The 20,761-nt window shown below is 45.8% G+C and overlaps 2 protein-coding genes across 4 annotated transcripts in view; both read left to right on the top strand.

Moving 5' to 3' along the window:
* The window catches only part of mta1 (metastasis associated 1), a 31,151-nt gene extending 24,328 nt beyond the window's left edge, over positions 1–6,823 (top strand). For 2 of the 3 annotated variants that reach the window (XM_031580929.2, XM_042709833.1), the window contains 10 exons: positions 312–500; positions 1,091–1,165; positions 1,773–1,831; positions 2,023–2,378; positions 2,723–2,874; positions 3,614–3,803; positions 4,333–4,422; positions 4,954–5,106; positions 5,698–5,854; positions 6,114–6,823. In XM_031580929.2, coding sequence (XP_031436789.1) covers positions 312–500; positions 1,091–1,165; positions 1,773–1,831; positions 2,023–2,378; positions 2,723–2,874; positions 3,614–3,803; positions 4,333–4,422; positions 4,954–5,106; positions 5,698–5,807 — 1,374 coding nt within the window. In that variant the 3' untranslated portion in view covers positions 5,808–5,854; positions 6,114–6,823. The remainder of the gene's footprint in view (positions 1–311; positions 501–1,090; positions 1,166–1,772; positions 1,832–2,022; positions 2,379–2,722; positions 2,875–3,613; positions 3,804–4,332; positions 4,423–4,953; positions 5,107–5,697; positions 5,855–6,113) is intronic. The other variant, XM_031580930.2, reaches the window with a different exon arrangement.
* A 1,496-nt stretch (positions 6,824–8,319) lies between these two features.
* tmem229b (transmembrane protein 229B) lies at positions 8,320–16,747 on the top strand. The gene is made up of 2 exons (XM_012825019.3): positions 8,320–9,612; positions 15,941–16,747. The coding sequence occupies exons 1-2, from the start codon at positions 9,426–9,428 to the stop codon at positions 16,612–16,614; spliced, it is 861 nt and encodes a 286-aa protein (XP_012680473.2). The 5' UTR covers positions 8,320–9,425; the 3' UTR covers positions 16,615–16,747.
* Positions 16,748–20,761: the final 4,014 nt, after the last annotated feature.

Here is a 20,761-nt window from a genome sequence, read left to right as displayed (position 1 = left end):
TGGGTGTGTTTGTGTGTGTGTGTGTGTATATGTTTACGTATTTGTATTTGGGTGTGTGTGTGTCTGCACGTGCATGTTTATGTATTTGTATTTGGGTGTGTGTGTTTTTGTATTTGGGTCTGAGTGTGTGTGTGTGTGTGTGTGTGTGTGTGTGTGTGTGTGTGTGTGCATGCATGTGTGTGTTTGCATGCATGCATGCATGTGTGTGTGTGCATGCATGTGTGTGTATGTGTGTGTGTGTGTGTGTGTGTGTGTGTGTGTGTGCATGCATACATACATGTACCTAATTGTCACCCCTCACCCCTTCACAGTTCCATGCCATGGACACGCTGCATAAGAACGGTTATGACATGACACGGGCCATCGCGGCGCTGGTGCCCCAGGGTGGGCCGGTGCTGTGCCGGGACGAGATGGAGGAGTGGAGCGCCTCCGAGGCCAACCTCTTCGAGGAGGCTCTGGAGAAATACGGCAAAGACTTCGCCGACATCCAGCAGGACTTTGTGAGTGAAAGAGTGCGAGAGAGGGGGTGTGAGAGAGTGACCAACAGAGTGGAAGAGCTAGAAGAAGTTAAAAAGAAGTGAGAGGGAAGGAGTGTAAAAAAAACAAGGGAGGGGATGAGAGAGAGAGAGAGAGAGAGAGAGAGAGAGAGAGAGAGAGAGAGAGAGAGGAAAAGAAGAAAAAGAAGAAAAAGCAAAAGCAGTAGAGGAGAGGTGGAGAACAATGCAGACAATGGAGGCCTCTTTGTGTCTTTGTCTTAACAGCAGACAACCTCCCGCTGCTTTCTGTTCTCGCCCAGTTTGATGGATGGAGGGCCAGCAGTTTTCTTTGTTAGAAGTTTTGTTTTGTTCACTCTTAGCAGTCTTACAGCGTTCACATGTTTCTCCGTGGTCTCTTCCTGAGTGGGGGTCTCGGATCTCACCTCACAGACTGCACTTAGGACATAAGACACGTGAATGACTGCATGTTTTCCAACACACAAAAGAAACATTTCACAGTGGACGTTAATTGCTGTTTTTTCCAGTGTCTGTTCATAAAGAATGAGTTGGGATGAGTGTATTAATTATGACGCCCGTGTTCTCTGCCCTTGCAGCTTCCCTGGAAGTCCTTGACCAGTATTATTGAGTATTACTACATGTGGAAGACCACGGACAGATATGTACAGCAGGTAGGTCTATTGGCTCGTCCTCAGTCACATGGCCGCCGCCTCTCTGGATCATCTGATGGTGTTTTTTTTTTTTAGTTCCTTTCTGTTCTTTTGTGGTCTGAGAGAAACCATCTGGCATATGTTATTTACGGAGCTTCCAACCTGACTCATTTTTTTTAGCACAGAACCCAAGGCTTCATGGTCTAATTTCCCCTCCCCAGTAATTCCACCTGTTCTGCAAATGAACAGCAAGATGTCCTTGGTGTAGCTCTCTGTCCTTGAATGTTTTTTTCGTGAAGACATCGACAGCTCTTCTTTCCACTAACCAATTTTGTATAATGAGTGTTGTCAAAGATGGAAAGGAGAAGTGTGTGTGTGTGTGTGTGTGTGTGTGTGTGTGTGTGTGTGTGTGTTGAGGATGAAACTGAATGTGGGTGAAGACACTGAATTGTAATCTCCTGTTTGTCGCTCTGCTGATATTGTTCCTACCGTCTCTATCCTTGATTCTGCTCATTTGGTCCGATTCTGGCATTACTCATTTGGCATTACTGTTTACCACGCCACTGATCATCCTGCTAATGAACTGCTGACGTGTACCTTTTGACATCAATACCTCTGTTTGGCACAGAAACGGTTAAAAGCAGCAGAGGCCGAGAGCAAGCTGAAGCAGGTCTACATCCCCAACTAGTGAGTATCCAGAGGTCAAAAGCCAAATGATGATGCTCCCCCCTTAGTGTGTAGGCTGTTGAAGCAGTGTAACGTTAGGCTAAACGCCTTTAGTCTCATTCCCAGTCGTTGTCTGGAAGGTTAGTTTGTTGACTGGGTATTAAATGTGTGTGTCTTTAATTTGTCTGTCTGTCTGTCTGCCTCCCCTCCAGTAACAAGCCCAACCCTAACCAGCTGAGCTCCAACAGTGTGAAGCTGGCCGGCCTTGTGAACGGAAGCGGGGCAGCGGCCGCCGGGGGCGCAGCCGGAGCAGCAGTCGCAGTCGCAGCCGCAGCAGCAGCAGCAGCAGCAGCAGCAGCCGCAGCAGGAGCAGCCGCAGCAGCAGCCGCAGCAGCCGCTGCAGGAATCGCAGCAGGAACCCCAGGAATCCCAGGAGTCGCAGCAGGAACCCCAGGAGTTCCAGGACTTCCAGGAGTTCCAGGAATCCCAGGAGTTCCAGGAGTTCCAGGCGTTCCAGGAGCCCCGGGCCAGCCAGCAGTGCTGGGCCGTGCCTGCGAGAGCTGCTTTAGTGAGTACCAGCTGATCCCTAATCAGTGTTGGGATTTTATCTCCATGCAAAATACAGACAGGAGAACTTTGTATTATGGAGGGAGATTAGGCATCCCTAATAGCGATGGATAACCTTGGCGAAAAGGCATGCAAATATCGGTTGTATTGAGGAATAATAAATAAAGCATTTTTCTGTGTGTGTGTGTGTGTGTGTGTGTGTGTGTGTGTCTGTGTGTGTGTGTGTGTGCGTGCGTGCGTGCGTGCGTGCGTGCGTGCGTGCGTGCGCGCGCGCGTGCGTGCGTGCGTGTGTGTGCGTGTGTGTGTGTTTGTGTGTGTGTGTGTGTGTGACTGTGACATCTGAAGACACCAACTCGTATCAGTGGTACTCGTGGGGTCCTCCCAACATGCAGTGTCGGCTGTGCGCCACCTGCTGGACATACTGGAAGAAATATGGCGGCCTGAAGATGCCCACGCGCCTGGACGGGGAGAGGCCGGGACCCAACCGCAACAACCCGGTCAGTCCCAACACCCGCACCGCCAGAACCACGCAGGTCTAATTTAGGAGTGGAACTCCAACACTTGTACAGCCAGAACCACGCAGGTCTAATATAGGAGTGGAACTCCAATTTGAGGGAACGGAGGGAACATGGGGTGGTGGTGACGTAGTAGGATGTTGTCATGTGATCTTTTGTATCCCCTCTCGGCTTTCCCAAGTTCCTGAGACTGGTACCCAAAAAAGAATGAAAACAATTACGCGTCAAAAAGAAACTTGCAGGAAGATAACCTGCCTGTCTTGAGCGGCTACTCTTTCTAGCATGCCGTTCGAAAGCAGTGTGTCTGTCTGTGTGGGTGGGTGGCTAACAGCAGAAGCACAGTCTGTTCTCCCTATTCAGATGTGTGAAATAACGGATGGCCTAAAAGATGGGGGAAAAAAATGAAATCCAATCTTTGCTGCTCCTTTTGAACGCCATTTCCCATTGTGATGGGGGGGAAAAAACATCTCAGTAAATGAAGAATATTTGTGGCAAAATATCTAGCTTTCACTGTCTAGCCCTAACAGCCAGACTGTAAAATATATGATGTTTTTGTCAAGCTGAGGGCTGCAAACAGTTCAATAACAGCTCACATGGAAGTGGAGAAGTTCTGCCTTTCCGAAGAATGAAAATAATGGGATGCGTCTGATGAATTAATCTGACTCACACACTCACTCACTCTCACTCTCTGACTCCGTCTGTTTATCTGTGTTTATCTCAGAATGCTCACAACATGCCAGTTCGACACAGCGGCAGCCCCAAGTTTGCGGCGAAGACGAGGCAGGCCTTCTACCTGCACACGACCCAGCTGACCCGGGCGTCCCGCCGCGCCTGCCAGGACCTGCTGCGCTCCCACTTCCTGGGCCGACACCCCTACAACCCGGTCAACGCCGCCGCCGTCAAGGCTGAGAGTGAGTGCACCCCCGGCTCTTATGTATGGAGCTCCTCCCAGATCATGTGAATCAACACTGATACTGTCCAGTCCACACAATCAGTAGACCTAAATAATATAAATTCATATACATACATACAAAAAGGGTTCTGCTATAATCTAGCATGTTAACCATGATGACAAGTAATGGTTAGCATGATATTAGCAGGTTAAATGAGCATTTTACTACGCTGGGAACTTTTCACTTAAAGGCATAATATCCATAAATGTAACGTGTTTATGTTGCTATTGTAAGTGAGTACTGACATATTGGTCTAAAACAAAATTGGTTTACATGCATAACATATCCATGTCAATAAGTGAACAGCCGGGGACCGTGTAGTCCACAGCCGTAGGGTTAAACACACAGTCGCGGTGGCTTCAATGGTCTGTTACTGTGGTGCTCTCTCCCTCATTACAATGCCATGGCTGCTGTTCAGCACTGAAGCTGGGTTTGGAAATGGAGCAGGTTTGTGCTTGCCTGTGGCTTAGTCTGCTGTCTCTCGTAGGCGTGGTGCGGTTGCCAGATGTTCCCAAAAAGCTGCTGCCGCTCAAGCCGTTGGTGAGGAAGCCTCTGGAGTCCGTGGTTCGATACCTAGGTAAGAGGAGAAGGGGAACGGGCTGATGGCACTCCAGTGCCTGTCCTGGTGTCACGGTCACCCTGCCGGTGTCTGTCTCTGGAACATGCCAACAGTAACATCTCACAATGTAACCCACAGATTTGGATCTCTTTCCTCTAGTGTTTTTCACTTCACCCGAAGTGTGATTTTATAGTCTTGCAAATGCGTGAGTTACAAAGCCACGCAAGACACTAATTCACTATTTAAAAAAAAATTGTAACATGATTTTATATTTTAAGTTTTGTAGGAGTTAATTGTAGGTTGCACGTAATTGTCACACAATGCTATCAAGAGCTCATCGACCAGTCATCAAACTATGGAGTCCTTGGGTAGATAGTTGGAGTAACTGTGTTAACGCGTGTCTCTCTCGTGTCACCCTCGTGTCTCTCTCGTGTCTCCCTTGTGTCTCCCTTGTGTCTCCCTTGTGTCTCCCTCGTGTCTCCCTCGTGTCTCTCTCGTGTCTCTCTCGTGTCTCCCTTGTGTCTCCCTCGTGTCTCTCCCGTGTCCCAGAGGCCCACCCGTGGGCTCCCAAGCCTGAGGTCCAGCGCAGTGCCACCATCTCCACCAGCAGCCTGACGCCCATCAAGTCCTCGCCCATCCTGAACAACGGCTCGCCCACCATCCTGGGCAAACGCAACTACGAGCAGCACAACGGCCTGGAGGGTGAGTGAACGGAGAGGAGAGAGAGAGAGAGAGAGTGGGAGGGAAGGAAGGAAGGAGAAGGGAGAGGAATGAATGCTTTCTTCCCCAAAACCCTTGATCAAAATGCCACCCAGTAATGAACGTGTCTGCGGTCACCAGCCCAACATTACACATGCCAAAGGCCTGCGGAGGCCTCTGATGCACATGTTCCTTTAGTGTGTGTGTGTGTGTGTGTGTGTGTGTCTACATGCTTAGTCTTACAGTGTGAGTTTGACCGGCTGAAAATGTTGTTCTAGTGGGATTTTGGTTCAAGGGTGCAGTTCTTCAGCAGACAAACACATAACCACAAACACGCAACTAAATACACACACACACACACACACACACACACACACACACACACACACACACATAACCACAAACACGCACTACTGGAATTAAACCCACACTTTGACCTCCTACCCCTGCTTTTAATGGAATGTTGAGGCTTGACTGAGGTTTGCATTTTTATCATGCTTATCCTCTTCATTCTCTTTCTTTTCTCTGCTCTCTTTCTCTCCATTTCTCCTCTCCATCTCTCCTCTCCTCTCCATCTCTCCTCTCCTCTCTCAGGCACCAAGCCCAAACAACACACCCCCCAGTGGGACATCATGTCCAAGCGTGTGTGTGAGCCGACCAGGAACGTCGCCCCCTTGCAGGATCAGGTCCACGAACTGGACTGACATCCCCCCACCCCAAGAAGGTGACCACCATACTGCACAGAGACAAGGTCAGAGCTAAATCTACACACGTCAAATAAACACACACAATAGATACAAAACACATACAGTCATCAGACAGTCTTAGTTTGGAGGTCTCATAAAAAGGTGAGGTAAGATGACTAGTGCAGTGAACTGGACAAACCGAACACTGTTTGACTTTCTTGTGTGTGTGTGTGTGTGTGTGTGTGTGTGTGTGTGTGTGTGTGTGTGTGTGTGTGTGTGTGTGTGTGTGTGTGTGTGTGTGTGTGTGTGTGCGGTTTGTTTCAGGCCTCAGACAGGAGGCGGCTGAGGGAAGATGACGTCCGCAGTGTTTGACCACCAGCCAGCCTGCACTGTCCACTCGGCCAGTCACTGAGCCCGAGCCTTGCAGGAACTGACCAATCGTCTCACCGGGTTATAGGCTTCAACCTATCAACGGGCTCGGCTGTCTGTACAGGACTGTTTATTCACCATTATTATTATTATTGTTGTTGTTATTATTATTATGACAATGTCTGCCATTGTAATTATATTCTTGTTTTTTTTTTATCAGCTGTAATCATATGCTTATCAGTTAATTGTTGAAAAAAAAAATTGAAGGAATGCAAAAAAAAAACATGAAGCCCATATAGGCCCGAGAACTTCAGGGCCACCTGCATCAGTTTTTGCCCTGTTTTTTGGTCCTTTTCTTTTTCCCTGTTTTCAGAAATGTCAAAATGAAAGACAAAACATGAGAGAGAGGGGGGATGTTTTTTTTTGTATGTTTATTGACTGGATGAATACCCCCTCCCCAGTTCTGCTTGCTATTTTTTGTTTGTTTTATTTTTTTGCTTTTGTTTTTGTTTTTTGAAAAAGAAAAAAAAATGTCCTCTAAGTCCCTTCTGCACGCTGATGGATTTAACTTATTGAGAAAGACTAAGACGTGCTCTTTTTTTACCTTTTCATAAATAATGCATCTTCTGCTTCGATGATGTCATTAAAAATAAGACTATTTGGTTGTTCTGCTTCTCTTGTGAATATATAAACAACCTGTAGGAGGCACTGTGGCACACATTTGTACATTTGTAATACTGGCTTAATTGGAATGGGCTGATTGAAAGTACAATATTGTATTAAAAAATGGTCTTGAGGACGGAAGGACAGACTTATCTTCATGTAGAGACAAATGGATGCGGAAAAGAGGAGATGGCTTTTGGGGATTGGGAAACTTTTAATTATGTGCCCCATGAAAAAAATATTAACAATTTAAAACAGCAAGTTGTACCACACAGTCATTTCTTAGCAGGCTATACCTTGCGAGTTCGAAACCTAGTGGTTTGACCTTAAATTAACTCTCGCTAGGAGTCCGTCATGTGACTGGCTGTGAATCAGTTCCGTGGGACACCTGCTGTATGTTGTGTCTTGCAGCATACGCTTAGTCAAGCTTTCCTGAACCCCAGATTGATTCACACATCAAGTGAATGAGATTGAAAGTTATGATTTATGACCGACAAAGGGTAAGTTGATGGGCCTTACTTTGATGCAAGCACAATTAAATGGAAAATCCCTTGGAACTTAGCTCTACTTTGTAATGTTTTACCTCTCTATAACCTGCCACCTGTTCTATTATTCATGGGCAGTGCATTGCTTTAGGATGAAGCATCAGAACATCGTGAAAAAAAAGCATAGTTGAAGTCCAGTATGCCCCTTGAGTGACAATTAGATGAAGTTTTACTAGTGGGTTATAGTGTGTGACATGGTTGTCATGTATGATAAATATATAGTCCTGATTGGAACATAGTTCCAACACTTTGATAGTATGCCAGAGACACAGCGAGTAATCAAGTAAGCTGTTTAAAAAGTGAAGGTATCTCTGACAGAATTAATACACGGTGATAAACGTGGACGTAAGTGATAAATATTCTTTGAAAAGAATATTCTGAAAAGTCTTTGAAAAAGTTTTCTTTGATTTCATCCCTTTGGGAGGTACTTCATAGATCCACAAAAATCCCATAGATGAAGAACCCTTTAGAGTACCTACTTGCCAGTTCTAAAGAACCTCTGTTTTTGTCAGTCAAGTGTTCTTTGAGTGAAAAAACAAACATTTGATGCTAAACCTTCAGGTGTCTGAAGACCCCAGAAAAAAACTCCAGTATTTGTAGAGGCTCCACCTTCTTCTATGACTGATTTGATGAAGGTACCAGGTGTCACTGCCATCCCCAGCTGGTGAGCGGTCAGCCAGTGACACTGTATACACACTTTCCCCCTCCCTGCTCACACCACTCATCACCCATGAAATATTTGTTAGGTAGCAGGTGGTAAACGGAAAGATATCTACATGACACCTCTGAATAGACACCTCTAACCTGAATGGACCTCTAACAGGTGAGTCACCACCGAAACAGGAGATTAGGGCACTGGTTTCAGGATCATTAAAAAGCCTGTTTAAATGGCTAGGTTATGGTACTACCATGGTTAATGTAGGTTAAACTCAGACAGTTTTAGTGGCAATTGCAGTGATACTCTGTATCAGGTCATGTGAATCATCAACTAGACATTTGTGTTGGGAAAGGTCAGAGACTAGATACTGGTGGAACTGCTTAAATGTATCTAACCCTTTTACTTTCTGTTAGCAAATGATTATGAAGCTAAAAGATGTGGCATGAGTATTGCCTCTGCGCTTGCTGGCATCATGGAGCTGATTGTTTCTGCCAGACTTTCTGTGAACACACATTTTTTGCACATCAAAGACTGTCATTATTACTTCCACCACAAACTTGCTCATCATCAATTGGCCAGTGGCTGGCAACTCAGGCCAATACCATCCAAATTTGTATGAGTAGACATAATTTCATCCTCCAATAGACTAACAAAGGGGATGGCAAATCATTTTCTTTCATCCTGACCCATTGCCTTGGCTCACCTTAGAATGCAGGAAGGCTCTTAGAGAGGCTTTGTATGGCTACTGAAAGGTTGCCATGACATCCAGGCAACCCAGTGAACCCTGTCCAGAACTCCTGGTCTAAAGGCTTTGTCATGTATGGAGCCTCTAATCACTCTGGTATTTTTTTATGACTGTGTTCATGTGGAATAACTCCCCTGTATAGGAGTTGTTCCCAATTTAAAAGCTAAATGCTTGTGTGTTGTTTTGGTGGAGAGAGTTAAGATGTCTTATTTCAAGTTATTTTGAACTTCTTTAATTAGGTCCATCAACACTGAACACCAAATGTAGCCTAACATCTGATCTTGACATATAGGCCTAGGGTAATGAAAACTTGTATTGGTGGTGTAGACACAGGAAGTGTGTTTTACATGTGTATAAAGGCTAATTAAAAAGCTACAGGAAGGTCATTCTGTGATTGAATATCATCTATAATGAGACATTTTAAAAGAATACACTAATTGACACTGAATAGCCCTATCAATCATATATAATGTTACTTTTAAATAGGCTAACCTAATAGGTTTTGCTTAATTGCTTGTTCACCGTTCAAACATTTAGCCAAATCTTAGGAAATGTTGTTAAAGGATGGGAAATCTACCGGCCACGAAATAGTTAAACAAGAGAGCGACCTCTGAGGAGCCCGAGCATGTGCTGCGGACTGCTGCAGTGAAGTCAAAATGTGTCAATTTTCATTGGATGGCAGAAAGAGAGAGAGGGAGAGAGACACGGGGGGAGAGAGAGAGAGTCCGACCAAAGCGACAGTGGCCGAAAACCTGCGGAAAGCTTGGACATTTGCTTTATTTAAGCCGTTTAAACTGAATTCGCTTCATTCATTTTCGGGAGATTCACATCTAAAAATTGACGGTAAGCACTGTAACTATGTTCACAGTTTCTGCCGGATGCCGGATATCTGGATTCGGTGTTATACCAAAACAATCGTGGTGCAAACGATCCCGTGCTTCAGTGAGGTTTTTGTGTTGCCTTTAAAGGCTAAGTAGTAACCTGAAGGGATGCCACACGCGTTGCCTTTATGTCGAAATTATTACCGCTGAATGAACATTAATTTTGCTGGGGGAAAACCGTTGTCCTTTTCATCGTGGCTCTGATGTGTCACAGCTCCCAACTCAGCTGTCCCACTTCTTCAAACGATATGCCTGTCACTATGCGTATAAATATTTATTTTCCACTGACAGCAGGGATTTCTACAGTTTAGGATGATAATATTCACAGGCCGGAATATGTCAATGCTACCATCAGGCTACTTCAGCGCAAAATACCTGTGCCTCGTAATTTTACAAAGCTTCTGTGTGCATAGGCTTAAAATTGGCTTTTTAAGGACAAACGTTTTCGGGGCATCGTCCGGGCAACTGGCCGCGGAATTGGCCTCATGAGGTGCCGTGACGCATTGAATCATTTGATACTTTGAATAATTTGATCCTTCTCCGGCCGGTGCGTGATGCTCCAGCGTCTGTGGTCTCCCACGTCCGCCGAGGCCTGCTCTGTTACAGCCCAAAAATCCGGCGAGGAAGATTATTTCTGTGTACAGTGCTGCCAAAAAAATATTTTCGTATTTTCCTCTTCTGCTGATCCCTTGTGAAACCACCGGGTCGTTTGACTAACGGGCTCGCAGGAACTTGAGCGCTCCAGTCATGTGTGCACCCCTCAAGCTACATAACAACCTACCAGAGGGGTCGTCCAAGCACCCTATAAGGATCTCCGTGCTGGCAACCAATCGTTTACAAGCTTGAAATACAAAGGGAAAGGAAGGCATGATTGCATGGCCAAAACAAAACCCTAGAGTTAGAGAATCTTTTTCATGCGTCTTCAACACACCTGCCATTGTCCGGCCGTAAGCCCAGAGCAGGCACGGTGATGTGAGCAGAGCTGTCGGCTGGGACAGTGAGTGCGATAGGGATGTAAAGGTCATCGCGCACCGCTAACTATCCTTCGCAGTGGCGTCGTTTTGAACAAATTGCACTGATCTGCTCACTGCAGGAGCACGTGTCTGTGTGTGTGTGAATGTGTTCTTGTCAAGATGGTTAGGGAGATAGCAGGCTTCAGCTAAAAATGAACTACGTGTAGGTGACTTACAAAACTGATTTCCATATGTATTCTCTGTGATGAAAATCCTGTAAGGGTTTTTCTATTTTTACATAACTTGAAATGCAGCCTATCTGATAGAGTTTTTTGAAGTAGAGAACAAAGTGTATTGTCATTACATTCCTCACCAAGTTATACATAACTGTCAGTTTCATCTCTTGGTCGATTCCATTCAGGTTTAGTTGTTATAAAACTACTATAGAAGATGATTATACTGAGTATAGGGTAAATAGTATATTATCTTTCAGTGAACAAAACACCAACTCTGTGTAGGTGGTCTGAATCCATCCACTCTGCAGGGGATCTGCTCTGTAAATTAAGACCTGCTGCCAGATAGATACATTTATTTTAAGCACACACACACACACAATTTAAACTGGTCCGTGTTCTGCTGGTCGGAGACCTTATTGGGCTATTCCATGTGCACATTATGGATTATGTGGAGGAGATTCCCATTGACCCAAACTCTCGAGGATGAATACGAGCTTTTACATGAATCCTAGAGTTCTTTGCTGGGCTGATATTTAGGAACATTATGGATCTTGGCACCCGCCATGGCTCTAACCCAAGCCTTTCTTAAGCCCATAGCAGCTCCTAATCCCATGGACATGGCCCACATGTACGCCAGGCCGGAAGGGTTCTAAGCCCCCGGGCCTCACAGTCCACGAAATCAACGAAAAAAAAGAAATGCCTTAATACCCTGACGCAGAATTCACCAACACAGCGGACACACAGAGACTCACGCAAAGGCGTGATTAGGAATTTAATAACATTGAATGAATCTTGGCATTACGGTAGATTTAAGGGATTTATTTGATCTTGTTCTGCTTTTTTTATACTTTACTATTGTGAGAAGTTGATTTGCAATACAGCACGCAGCTTTTCAAGACCCTTGCTCTGTGTGGCTGTAGGGTGGTATCAGCACTCTGCCATGCTGTCATCCACAACCTTCAGCTGGGGCACAAAACTGACCAAATCCAAGCAGTCAGACAGACTGTGGAGGTTGGTGGCTCCAGGTTGTATTTCTGCTGCCAGTTAGACCTTTGAATGAAAGACTCTTGGGCCCAGGCTGGCCATTAAACCACTAAATAGAATTTCCCTAATGACCTTACTGTAAGCCTGGCCTTTTGAGGACCATCTGTTTGTTGTGCCTGTGTCAAAATGATGTGGGCCACAGAGGTCAAACCAGTGCACTTTCTAGCAGTCTAGGTAGTATAGTGTGACTAATTAGTGATGTCTTGTGGTATAATCTTAGTGTATTGGTAGTGTGGTACTAATGAAGCACACAGCTACAGTTTTAAATTGGATATTTAGATGATGATAGCTTGTTTTTTAGCTAAGTGTCTGTCAGCATCAAAGTGAGTCCATGCCTTGGGTTTTGAATATGCCAAACTGGAGGGAACTATATGAACTGTGGTCAATGTTTTGGTACCCGTTGGCTGTGACCGTGTGTTTTATTTTTAGCTGTTTGTTTGCTGGCTCATCAAACATGTTGACCTCTCTCTGAAGAGCAGCGCTGATGGATCTGGAAATGGAGGGTGATGACCAAGTGTCTGCCCTGCTATAATGGAGCTGCCTTCGCCACACTGCTCGTAAAGAGAGGAACTTGATGGAGTGTTTCCTGATGGGAAGTGGACTTGCAGACTCGGCAGAGACGCTAATGTCGGTGCTGACTGAAAGAGAGCTTTGACAGTAGACTGGCAGGCAGCCTATAGGTTCGTCAACAAATTCCATGAGTAAATATGACAGTCATCATGAATGACTTAGAAAATAAACTTCCTATATACTACAGTTGGAAAGAGTACACACAAGATTTAGGATGTTGTTTATAGATATTATTTATATATATTATATTATATATGTCATGGGTGCTCACATGGTGTTTTTACATGTGACATATTATGAGATAAAGGCGGGGTTTTAAGTAGGCAGTGATATACTTCATAATCATAGCTGTCATTGTAATTCATTTGGTAATCCTTTAAATTCACATGAACGGCATCTATATCACTCAAAGCACTACAGCAGTACTTTACATGTGATTTGTTAAAACATTGTCTGCCAGTCTCACAGATATGCTGCAGTACAGATCTGACCTTCAGAAGAAAACGTAGATGTATTGCTGAATGAAGTATACTTTGTGTTAACTTTAACAATAACTTCGACAGCCACCTCTACTGCAATTATCAAGACAAGTGCATGTAAGCCTAAAGCCCAGCACATCCTCGGATGCTACATACGTTTGTCTCGCTCTCTTTCAGCCAGCAGTCCACTAATTGTAGATGGGGCATAAGTGCCAGGTGTCCATGTCCCCACCCACGTACTGCCCTGTGGGACAGACAAGACTTTTGGTAGTGGAATCTGATCAGTATCCAATGAACAATGCATGGGTCCATCGTATACCATTACTCGTGACTGCGCGTTTAGAGACTTAGCGTTATGGCCTCCTCCTCTGTGTGTGGTAGAGGTCAGAGGGGTAAATGGGAGATCTAGTTCGGCGCCGGTCCATTTCCACGCCTCAGCAAAAACACAAGCGAGGCGACAAGGTGCTGATGGAGACCGGGCGACACCCCCACTCCGTCCTCCATCTTCTGGTCTGTTTCTGAAGCATCGATGCCAGGGCGCGCTCGGCGGCTGCCAGCTGCTGAGGGGAGCTGTTTTAGGGGAGCAGGAGAGGTGGGGATGTGTTGCGACATCATTTCCTGTTGCCATGTTTGTCTCTGCTCTTCACGCACTCATGGCTCAGGTCACTTCAGGGTTGCCCTTCAGACTGCTCAAAAACACGCTGAACCAACTTGTCCATTTAAGATACAATTTAATTAGTCTAGTAATTCAGCTGTCTGTCTTATACCTCAAATGCGGTCCACCGAAGGGAACCATCGAATGGAATTACAGTTGATTTGTTTTAGTTCAGTCATTTGGCCTTGATCATACACATTGCAGACTTCTTCTGTACCACCAGGTGAGTGTAGTCTGCTTCACACGTATGGAGAGCACAGCACACACATAGATATCTGAAATATCGTGAACACAAACAGATACATTTCAAACTCCACAACAACAGGTTTACTGGGCTGTTTATTCCTATTGCCTCTGCTATAAAGCTCAGCATGTTGACCTATTGCACAATAACTTTCTCTGGGCTGTTTCGTCACGCCTGCGTTTAGCATTGCTTAAGTATGCCCGTTGGCACAACTGCCAACCTGCCCACAAGAATTTGAATCTTAGCTTTTCTCCAAGCCTCCCTTTAGACTTCCCTCTGTCATAAATGCTTCTCCATCCTCCACAAACAACATGTTTGCTTGCGCGGCATGGCTCACCACACCTACGTCTGTAAGCACAATCCGGGGGGGAAGGGGCAGACTGGGCGGACGGTTTGCTGTGGGATGCAGGGCAACCAGTCAGGAGGGGGCTGCTGGGTGGCTGGGGCTTGGGGGATGGGGGTAGGTTCAATCAAGGATTGATCAATACGGGGCCTGAATCGCTTATGTGTGTGGTTGGGTGGGGGTGGGGTGACACATGGGTGGGGGTGGGGTGACTGGACACATGAGCAGACACACACACACACACACACACACACACACACACACAAACACACATGAGCGGACATGCCTCTTTTCACACACACACACACACACACACACACACACACACATCCTTGTATGGCATTAAAACCCAAGGTTAATCTACCATCAAATCTTTTCCAAGTTCCATTCATGTTTGTGAACAGATGGTCTAAAAGACACATTTAGACAGAGATAAGATAATCCGCAGGAGTATGATATGCAAATGTTGGTGTTGTGTTATTTTGACATGTTAACCTTTCTGTATTCCTGACATGAAACTTGAAAAACAGCCTAAATGCCTCATAGCATGTTGAGGGGTGATGCACTGAACAAAACAGTGGAACAAGTGCATCCTGTTCTGTGCCTTTGTTGCCATGGATACTATATAGCACTTCCCGTCTGTGTGTCAGCCATGATTGGTCTTTGGGTTGTTTGGTTTAAGTGCGGAGATAGAATGTCAGCTGAGAAGATAGCATTAAATACTCTGGCATGACGGGTCCTGAATGCCCTCTGAGGACACACTGACACTCACTTCACTGCACACACACACACACATACACACACACATGCATCTTTTCCATCTCTGTCAGACATGAGCTCAACTACAAGAGCCTCTAGTGGGACAGACATCTGGTGTGGAGGAGGCGAAGGACTGACAGAGGAGGATGGTGTTGGACGATGGAGTGGGGGGAAAGAGAGAAAGAGAGAGAGATAAAACAGAAAGGGTTAGCTAAGAGGTGGCAAATACACTGGGTGGAAGAGGTAGAATACATGGAGAAAGAGATGTGTGTTTTTTGTACATATCAGTTTGTATTTCTAAGCAGTGTGAATCTGGGCTTTGATCCGAGCCCTAAAGCTCCTACTGGGAAATGGGTGTTTTATAAATTTTCCCCAGATTGCATTTGTCACTGATAGCCTACATTTGATACTTAATCTGAGATTGGACAGCTCTGAAGGACACTATCCATATGGTTTCCTTTCAACACATGATCCAAATCTGGGTGTGCGTGCGTGTGAATGTACGTGTGTGTGTGTGTGTGTGTGTGTGTGTGTGTGTGTGTGTGTGTGTGTTTGTATGTGTGTGTGTGTGTGTGTGTGCATGAGGGGATTTACACCCTGACTAGATGAAGTAGGCATCTCACACCCTAGTTAGGTGGCTGTGACGGTATCGTGGGGCTGAGGCCGTATGAACGCACTACGCAGCGTTCTGCTCAGGTCTGCTGGTGACTAGTGCTGGATAAGAGGCCACTGGAACACTTCTGATGCTGAAACACATTTGGAGCGAGTTGCACAGGAAAAGGTGGCTTGGTTTGAGGTTGAGATCCGTGCCAGTCTTTATCATTGCTGCTAAAAGCGTTGAGAAATACTGAGAAACTCCTTCAGCCACAAACCCAACAGCCTGACAGCAACCAATGTTTTACGAGGTCATGTCAATGACGTGTTGTACTTTTTTGTCTGCCCCTCGTGCAACTCCCATCACCCAGGTTCAACTCACTCAAAGTCTTGTCCCCTCTTCTCCCCCACAGGGCCCCTGCAGGCCTCCACCTGCCCCCCCTCTCCACGCCATCGGCCCCTTCTCTGCCATAACAGAGGGACAACCACCACAGGGATGGTCTCCGCGGAGATGCCACCGGTGGCGGCGGCAGCAGCCGCGGCGGCGATGCTCCCCGAGCCCCTGACGACCATGTCGCGCTGGTACCTGTACGCCATCCACGGCTACTTCTGCGAGGTGATGTTCACCGCCGCCTGGGAGTTCGTGGTGCACTGCAACTGGAAGTTCCCCGGCGTGACCAGCGTGTGGGCGCTCTTCATCTACGGCACGTGCATCCTGATCGTGGAGCGCATGTACCTGCGGCTGCGCGGCCGCTGCCCCGTGCTGCTGCGCTGCCTCATCTACACACTGTGGACGTACATGTGGGAGTTCGGCACGGGCTTCCTGCTGCGCCAGTTCGACGCCTGCCCCTGGGACTACTCGCAGTTCCGCTACAACTTCATGGGCCTGATCACGGCCGAGTACGCCGTGCCCTGGTTCTGTGCCTCCTTCCTCGTGGAGCGGCTGGTCATCCGCAACACGCTGGGGCTGCGCTATCAGGAGCTGGGAGAGCCGGGGTGTGCTGGAGGAGGAGGAGGAGGAGGAGCGCAACGGGAGCATGGGGGGAGAGGGGCGCGGAGTGCGAATGGATATGTGAAGGTGGACTGAGACGGGGAAAGAATGCGACGGCAGCAGGACTGCTCGTCTCTGACCTCTCCTGTCTGTCACTGTTAACGTGCATACACTCCTATACACACACACACACACACACACATCCACACAGAATTACATGGAAGAAAGAGTACACACACAGACACACACACACACACACACACACACAGACAGACACACACACACACACACACACACACACACACCTCTAACTCACTAACCACACCGATCCTCACCCAACTACAACAAACAACACACCCCCTCCATGACATATCATACCTCTCTCCCGGCCTCAGAGAGAGGAGAGAAATAGAGAGAAAAGAGAGAGGAAGAGTAGACCGGAGGAGAGAGACGAGGGAAAGATCACCAAAGGATGAGAATGAATAGAGGAAGGAGGTGTTGGAAATGCAGTCCTGAGGTGTGGGTGTGAGGGAGCAGGCCAAAAGACACATTAGAGATGCAAGAATAAGAGTTGAGGAGTGTCAAAATCAATCATAAACAAACACACACACACACACACGCACACACAAACACACAACCACCCACTCACACATCCGCACACATATACACACACTTCCCTCCTCGTGAGGACTGCCTGATCCGTGTCTCTCTGCGCTCTGCGTTGCAGCAGTGAACGCTAGAGAGGACCGAACTAGCAACTAATCCATTCCAGCACAGCTCCACACATTGCCCCGTGTGTGTGGGGGTTTGTAAGTGTGTGTGTGTGTGGGGGAGGGGTCTGTAAGTGTGTGTGTGTGTGTGTAAGTGTGTGCGTGTAAGTGTGTGTAAGTTTGGGTGTGTGTGTGTAAGTGTGGGTGTGTGTGTGTAAGTGTGTAAGTGTGTGTGTGTGTGGGTGTGTGTAAGTGTGTAAGTGTGTAAGTGTGTATGGTTATTGTGTGTGTAAGTGTGCGTGGGTGTGTGTGTGTGTGTAAGTGTGTGTGTAAGTGTGCGTGGGTGTGTAAGTGTGTGTGTAAGTGTGTAAGTGTGTGTGTGTTTGTGTGTGTGTGTGTGTGTGGGGGCACTGCAGGAGCACGTCGTCAGCTGGGCCTCTGTGACATCTGCATCACAGGTCATAGATCACCATCCTGTCTGTCGATCATGTCTTCACAGAGAGAGAAAAACAGCGCTCTGCCAAGAGTGAGCAAAAGTAGCATAAAAATAAAGAAGAATCAAATCCTTCCACTAAAAAGCAAGTAAAGAAACCTTTTAGAATTCTAATCGTCCATGTATGTCGTAGCGAAAGCAAATAACAGTTGATAACGCATGCTTTTATTTTTTATTTCTCTTATTTATTAATATTTATCTTAAAGAATTATGTATGTAGCTTGAAATTAATATATTAATGAATGGTAGATATTTAATGAGACTACTGTATGTTTGAGTTCATTGCTTCTGAGCAGTTGTCACATTTTTTAACCGCAAAGAAAACTTGCTGTGTGCTTGAATCTGCATGAGACCAGTTGTCTTCCAAACAAACATAAACCAACTCCTTCTTAAAAATGAATATGCACATACCATGCATCCACCTCTATGTGTTCCCTTAAGAAAGCCCGGCAAAGACATCTGGAGACGAAACCTGAAAAAGGTCTGGTCTGAAGTATATGGGGGTGTCTGAAGCGACATGTGAGTGTAAAAAGGGGAGTCGTTTGGATGGATGAAAAAGAAAGGTTGAATCATTGGTGCTACATTTTCAATAAACCTTTTGAATTTCTATTTTTGTCCCTCTGAACATGTTCTGGGTTTAGTGCATGCATAACTCTTGCTAATGCTAATGCATGTTTTACCAGAGGCAGCATATCAGTACAGAAAGTCTGATTTTTTAAAACCATTGATTTTTGTCCCCCAAAGTGTCCAGCAATCACGGTAACACCGACCAATTAACACTCATGGCACGGCCGTTTTACACTTCAGCGTGTAAAATGTTACATCAAAGGGGGAAATGTTGAGAGAGCTGAGGCACTAGCTGTTGATACCCTACATTTGGTATTCACACTCAACTAATGCAGAGCTATTTTGCACTGATGTATCTTCAGATTGAGTGTGTTGTTGGATACATCTGCTTAGGCAGGAGCAGCTAATCCAGTTTAACTACTCTTCATTAATCCTCACTAATATTCTGTAATCAGGAGGTTTATTCAGATTTCCTAATCCCATGAATGACTCAACCAGCTAGGCTGGTCAATGCATGGCTAGTGCAAAACTACGGTAGCACAGTATTTCTACTTCCTTCATGGACCTGCACTGGGACAGAGTTCACTCACCTGCAAAATGTACTGTTACCTCTCAAGTCCATCTCTTATTCTGTCAGAGGCCTTTAGCTGCGTGTTATAATGCCGTGAAAAGCAATGCTAAAACAGAACTAGCCATTAATTCACATTTGTATTGTACTGTACTGAATGCACTGATAACTACTTACCACCAGGTTGACCTCCTGTATTGATTCAATAAAATGCAGCCATACTGGCTTAAGCGGATCATCTGATCACTCCTCTTGGCAACTTCAGAGTGTTTATGTTGACATGGCATTGACTAAGTGAGCTTTTGCACAGGGCATTTGCTGTAATAAACTGTTGACAATATGTGGTCGTCATTTCTTTGTACTATGACTCTTTATCAACGATCAGGCTGAGCCAGTGTCTTGCTCGGGGAACAATGCAATTGCAGTTACGTTTGCTACTGCCACCTAGTGGACACATTTTGGATCCTCGCATCTATTTTTAATGGTTATTGCTGGCACCTTATCCATTAGGTAGATATTCCCCACATTTATTATCCATGCTCTTAGGCAGTCTGGCACCTCTTAACCCATTCCCTCTCTCTTTTTCTCTCTCTGTTTTTGTGTGTGTGGGTATCTCTCGCTCACTCAACCAACTCTACCAACTGTGACTGTTAGCGCAGTCTCACAGCACATTAGTGCACGTGCACATCCCTTAAAACTAGCCTCTGAGCAACTGGGTCAGAGATGCCCATGTCAGCACCTCTATGCTCTGTCCTGCAGGGGGCAGCAATTCACCATTATGCAGTTGTTGATAGAAGACAGAAGTTGAAGTAGCCAGTCTAAAAGATCGACCGCAACCTTCTCCTGTGATACTTTTACAGTCACCAGCGCTGCTCCAACTGGCAGCGGATCCAATGGTCCCGCCCGCGGGACTTCAGGATGCCAACCTCTGTACACGTGTACAGGATGATGGAACCTGTTTCTACATTTGTTTCAGTATACGGGCATGTGTTGTTGAAAGAGTTTGTGTCCTGAAAAGAAGAGCGATGCTAATATCTAAAAATCAGTTATTTATTTAGAAGCTAAACTGTAAGATTTTGCGAACGATTATGAACAAAACCTCTGCTGCATGTCCCTTACTACATATCATTCTAATTCATCACCGAGTATTAGTCTTCCTCATATACTGTTCTGGAGGGGGAGAGTGTACAGGACGTGTGAGAGAGGATGTAATGTCAGTCAATGACCACAAGATGTCGATCTGTTTCCAACAAAACATTTTCCATTTTCAAGGCCACTAATTTACTGTAACTGAGATTATCATTTTTTTATGTATACAGTGTAATACAAACACCATCATAAGATTTTTTGCGTAAACATTGAAAACTTCAAACTGTGACAGTATTACTTGACATGCATCACAAAAATGGTTGGAACTTGGATTTCTAAGATACATTCAATGATATTTAGAAATCAATCCGAATTCCTTGTACTGAAACTGATGTTGGACTACATTCCTCGCACTCACTCATGAATGTTCAAAGAGATTAAAACTTGATACTAATTCCAAAATAATGAGTCATAAGAAAGGGAGAGGTAAAAGTGCACCCTAAAGAAGAAGAAAAGACAGTTAGAAGACAGAAAACACGAGTATGACCAGCGTCTCGTCTGTTCTCCCTTTCACCTGCTGTACACTGCAGCCTTCTTTTCTCCTTTCAAGTGCAGCTTTTCTTTAAGTAGCTGACCCCAGGCCTCTCTTCCACTTATTAGCACAAATCCTGTAATGGCTGCTGATGGTTGCCTCTGACATCACTGCCCAAACCTCCCACGACCCCCCCCCCCCTTCAGCAGGTGCGTTCCACCTAAATCCATTCACATAACACTTTTCAAAAGATGTGGACAGTTCTCTTGTCTGTAATGATTTAC

Source organism: Clupea harengus, chromosome 14 (genome assembly GCF_900700415.2).
Source record: "Clupea harengus chromosome 14, Ch_v2.0.2, whole genome shotgun sequence".
Lineage (NCBI taxonomy): Eukaryota > Metazoa > Chordata > Actinopteri > Clupeiformes > Clupeidae > Clupea > Clupea harengus.
Note: the sequence above shows the minus strand (reverse complement) of the source record. Positions and strands in the feature narration are given on the sequence as shown.